General features: G+C 51.6%; 1 protein-coding gene across 1 annotated transcript in view; it reads left to right on the top strand.

Moving 5' to 3' along the window:
• The first annotated feature begins 408 nt into the window (after positions 1-408).
• The window catches only part of LOC141129244 (interferon gamma receptor 2-like), a 38,952-nt gene continuing 34,912 nt past the window's right edge, over positions 409-4,448 (top strand). The window contains exon 1 of the mRNA XM_073617154.1: positions 409-647. Within this exon, the coding sequence (XP_073473255.1) occupies positions 569-647 (79 nt within the window). The 5' untranslated portion in view covers positions 409-568. The remainder of the gene's footprint in view (positions 648-4,448) is intronic.

Genomic DNA, 4,448 nt, shown 5'->3' with positions numbered 1-4,448 from the left:
TTTTTAATACAATGTTTCATATTTGTCAAGTACACAATCTGGTTGCAAATAAGAAACATTGTCATTGTGTTGAATGTTAGGAAACACTTTTTTTGTTTAAACATTTGTATGTAATTAAATGTACAGAACAGATCTGGACATCTATGAAGGGTGTTTGTTATTAATTGATAAATTCCTTTTTATTGAATAAAACATATTTGTAAATCCAGCATGTTTCTATTGACATTTTGGTGATATTATGAATAGAGGTGAAGTGTGGAATATAAAATTCCATATCAGATGTGTGCAGATATTGGTGACAGAGGCCAGATATCAGACAAGGGGTGGTGCAGCACGTCCCTCCGGGCAGAGGAGAGGAGATGAGTCATCAGGAAGAGAAGAGGATGGGAAATCCCTGGCTGCCTTCCAGTAAAGGAGGAGCTCAGCGAGCAGGGAGGGGTTGGATTATCAAGTCATTGCTATCGGAGCGCCTGCGCTTCACCCCGGCCTTGTGCCCGCTCACCCGATCCTCCTCCTCCCCGCAACACCCTGGATTCCCCGCACCGGATCCTCCGAGCTCCGGCCAGACATGCGGCCTGCACTCCTCCTCCTGATCCCGGCTCTGATCACCCTGCTACCGGCTGTCCTCTCCTCCAACACCGAGCCTGGTGAGTGCTGAACCCAGTATGGTGACTGGCAGCTGGATGCCAGTATATACGAGTACCACTCAGATGTATACCAGTATATACGAGTACCCCTGAGCTGTAGACCTGTACCCCTGAGCTGTAGACCAGTACCCCTGAGCTGTAGACCAGTACCCCTGAGCTGTAGACCTGTACCCCTGAGCTGTAGACCTGTACCCCTGAGCTGTAGACCAGTACCCCTGAGCTGTAGACCAGTACCCCTGAGCTGTAGACCAGTACCCCTGAGCTGTAGACCAGTACCCCTGAGCTGTAGACCAGTACCCCTGAGCTGTAGACCAGTACCCCTGAGCTGTAGACCAGTACCCCTGAGCTGTAGACCAGTACCCCTGAGCTGTAGACCAGTACCCCTGAGCTGTAGACCAGTACCCCTGAGCTGTAGACCTGTACCCCTGAGCTGTAGACCTGTACCCCTGAGCTGTAGACCAGTACCCCTGAGCTGTAGACCAGTACCCCTGAGCTGTAGACCAGTACCCCTGAGCTGTAGACCAGTACCCCTGAGCTGTAGACCAGTACCCCTGAGCTGTAGACCAGTACCCCTGAGCTGTAGACCAGTACCCCTGAGCTGTAGCCCCTTACTTTTCCACTGACTCTAGTGAGTACTGCCCTACCCCTGACTCTGGTAACTATTACCAGTCACGCGCCCCTCTACCTCTGACTCTAGTGACTACTTCTTCCTACCTACCCTACCACTGACTAGTGGCTACTGCCAGTCACCCACCCTACCACTGACTGTAATGGGTGCTGCCCCCACTGACCCTTCCACTGATTCTAGGTTACTACTGTTCCTCACCTGCCCTATACTGACTCTAGGGACTACTATCCTCCACCGCAAACTTGGAGTACTACCCTCCTCCTCCAGCTCTACCATTCATGATAGTTAGTAATACCCTCACCTTCCCTACCACCATCTATAACAAGCCCCAGGGTTGCTAACCATCCAGAATAATAGAGACTGACTGTAGACATTTTAATACATTTTTATTCTCAACCTAGGATTCCTCCAGAACAAGGGTGGGCAACCTTTTGAGCACGGTGTGCCGAAAAATGCTTTCAAAGAAATTGAGCGTGCCGATTTTGTAACCAAAAAATGTCAACTTCACATTCTCAATTACGAAAGGGATTTTTTTAATAAAGTAAATGCTGTAAACTACTAGTAGTGAGAAATTAACATACTGCACTCTCACGCCTCAGATCACTGTCCCCCCTGCACATCTGCCCCACCACTGTCACCCCCTGCACATCTGCCCCACCACTGTCACCCCCTGCACATCTGCCCCACCACTGTCACCCCCTGCACATCTGCCCCACCACTGTCACCCCCTGCACATCTGCCCCACCACTGTCACCCCCTGCACATCTGCCCCACCACTGTCACCCCCTGCACATCTGCCCCACCACTGTAAAACCCCTGCTCTTCTGTCCCACTAATGTAACCCCCTGCACATCTGCTCCACCACTGTACCTCCCTGCACATCTGCTCCACCGCCGTGCCCCCATGCTCTTCTGTCTCACCGCTGAACCATCTTGTCATCTTTCCTAACACTGAACTTTTCTGCTCATTTGCCCCACCACTGTAACCCCCTTTTTCATCTGCTCCACCACTGTACCCCCTTTGATGTACCTCCTTTTTCCTCTGCACCCCTCTGCACATCTGCCCCACCGCTGTACCCCGCTACTCATCTGTTCCAAGAATGTACCTCCTTTCTCCTCTGCCCCAACACTGAACCCACCACTGTAACCCTCTTCTCATCTGGCCCAACACTGAACCCCCCCCCCCCCGCTCATCTGTCCAACCACTGTAACCCCCTGCTTATCTGCCCCATTACTGTATCCCTCTGCGTTTCTGTCCTACTGCTGAACCCCCTTCTCATCCCTCCCACCACTGTAACCCCTTGCTCTTCTATCCCACCACTGTAACCCCAATGCTAATCTGTCCCATCAATGTACCCCCTTTTCTCATCTGCCCCACCACTGTACCTCCCTGTACATCAGCTCCACCGCCGTATCCCCATGTTCTTTTGTCTCACTGCTGGATCACCTTCTCATCTGTCCTAACACTGAACCCATCTGCTCATCTGCCCCACCACTGTAACCCGCTTTTTCATCTGCCCCATCAATGTACCTCCTGCTCACCTGCCCCACCTCTGTTCCCCCTGCTCTCCTGCCCCACCTCTGTTCCCCCTGCTCTCCTGCCCCACCTCTGTAACCCCCTGCTCTCCTGCCCCACCTCTGTAACCCCCTGCTCTCCTGCCCCACCTCTGTAACCCCCTGCTCTCCTGCCCCACCTCTGTAACCCCCTGCTCTCCTGCCCCACCACTGTAACCCCCTGCTCTCCTGCCCCACCACTGTAACCCCCTGCTCTCCTGCCCCACCACTGTAACCCCCTGCTCTCCTGCCCCACCACTGTAACCCCCTGCTCTCCTGCCCCACCACTGTAACCCCCTGCTCTCCTGCCCCACCACTGTAACCCCCTGCTCTCCTGCCCCACCACTGTAACCCCCTGCTCTCCTGCCCCACCACTGTAACCCCCTGCTCTCCTGCCCCACCACTGTAACCCCCTGCTCTCCTGCCCCACCACTGTAACCCCCTGCTCTCCTGCCCCACCACTGTAACCCCCTGCTCTCCTGCCCCACCACTGTAACCCCCTGCTCTCCTGCCCCACCACTGTAACCCCCTGCTCTCCTGCCCCACCACTGTAACCCCCTGCTCTCCTGCCCCACCACTGTAACCCCCTGCTCTCCTGCCCCACCACTGTAAGCCCCTGCTCTCCTGCCCCACCACTGTAAGCCCCTGCTCTCCTGCCCCACCAATGCACCTCCTTTCACACCGGCCCCACTGCTCTACCCCCCTGCTTCAGTACTTGGGGGTTGCCTACCCCTGTTCCAGAGGTTGATGTGGGTTCCTTGAGCAAATAACAATTTCTGCCTCTCAGATAAGAGAACACTCACACAGAATCTTTTTAGCCATCCGTAGGGGGAGTTCTTCCCACTGACCATCACACTAATGTACCATGAGCTGTACATGGAGCAGTTATTATCAGGGATTCCTTGGAACTGGAACATTATTTTCAAATGTTCCTCTAGTAAAATGTTTGAGAGAGACAGTTTTAGAGCTTCTGAAATGAATTCCAAAAATGTAGTCAGAAGAGAAGTAAAACACACAAGTGCCGAGTACACTGGGCCTATTACAGCAAACAGCACACGGTGCAAAATTATTACTACATCCATCCAACCCATCTGAATCCGGTGGCCTCATAGTTCCCCTTTCTGTTGCTGTGATACAGTTTACTTGTTCCATTTTTAGAGAAACAAATGTACACAGAGCTTCCTTGTTCAGTGTTATGATCCTCTATACTCAGAACACTTTGTTTAGTCGGCCTTTCCTCAGAAATTCCTGTATTAATGCCTTAAGATCTGCACCCGGGCACGCTGCTCCTCCTCTGATCTTACCAGTGGGGATGGATGTCTGACCTTATTCATCCATTCTTTGTTTGTACTTCATTTAATAAAAATCGGTGTTGGTAAACAGGAAACAAACATCTTCTCAGATAATGAAAACTGTATTTCTTCGTATGTTATTGTTTCTTATTATTATATATTGATGCATTTAAAAATCAGGTTCACCTTCGTGACCATGTTACACCCATATTTAGGGTCCCCAGCATCCCCAAAACCCAACCACCCCATTGCTGAATTACCATCTGTTCCTGTAGATTAAGTATTATTTTTCATATGGGGGAGTGGCAATTAATGAGCTTCAGCACTG

This window comes from Aquarana catesbeiana, linkage group LG02 (assembly GCF_042186555.1).
Source record: "Aquarana catesbeiana isolate 2022-GZ linkage group LG02, ASM4218655v1, whole genome shotgun sequence".
Classification (NCBI taxonomy): domain Eukaryota; kingdom Metazoa; phylum Chordata; class Amphibia; order Anura; family Ranidae; genus Aquarana; species Aquarana catesbeiana.
Note: the sequence above shows the minus strand (reverse complement) of the source record. Positions and strands in the feature narration are given on the sequence as shown.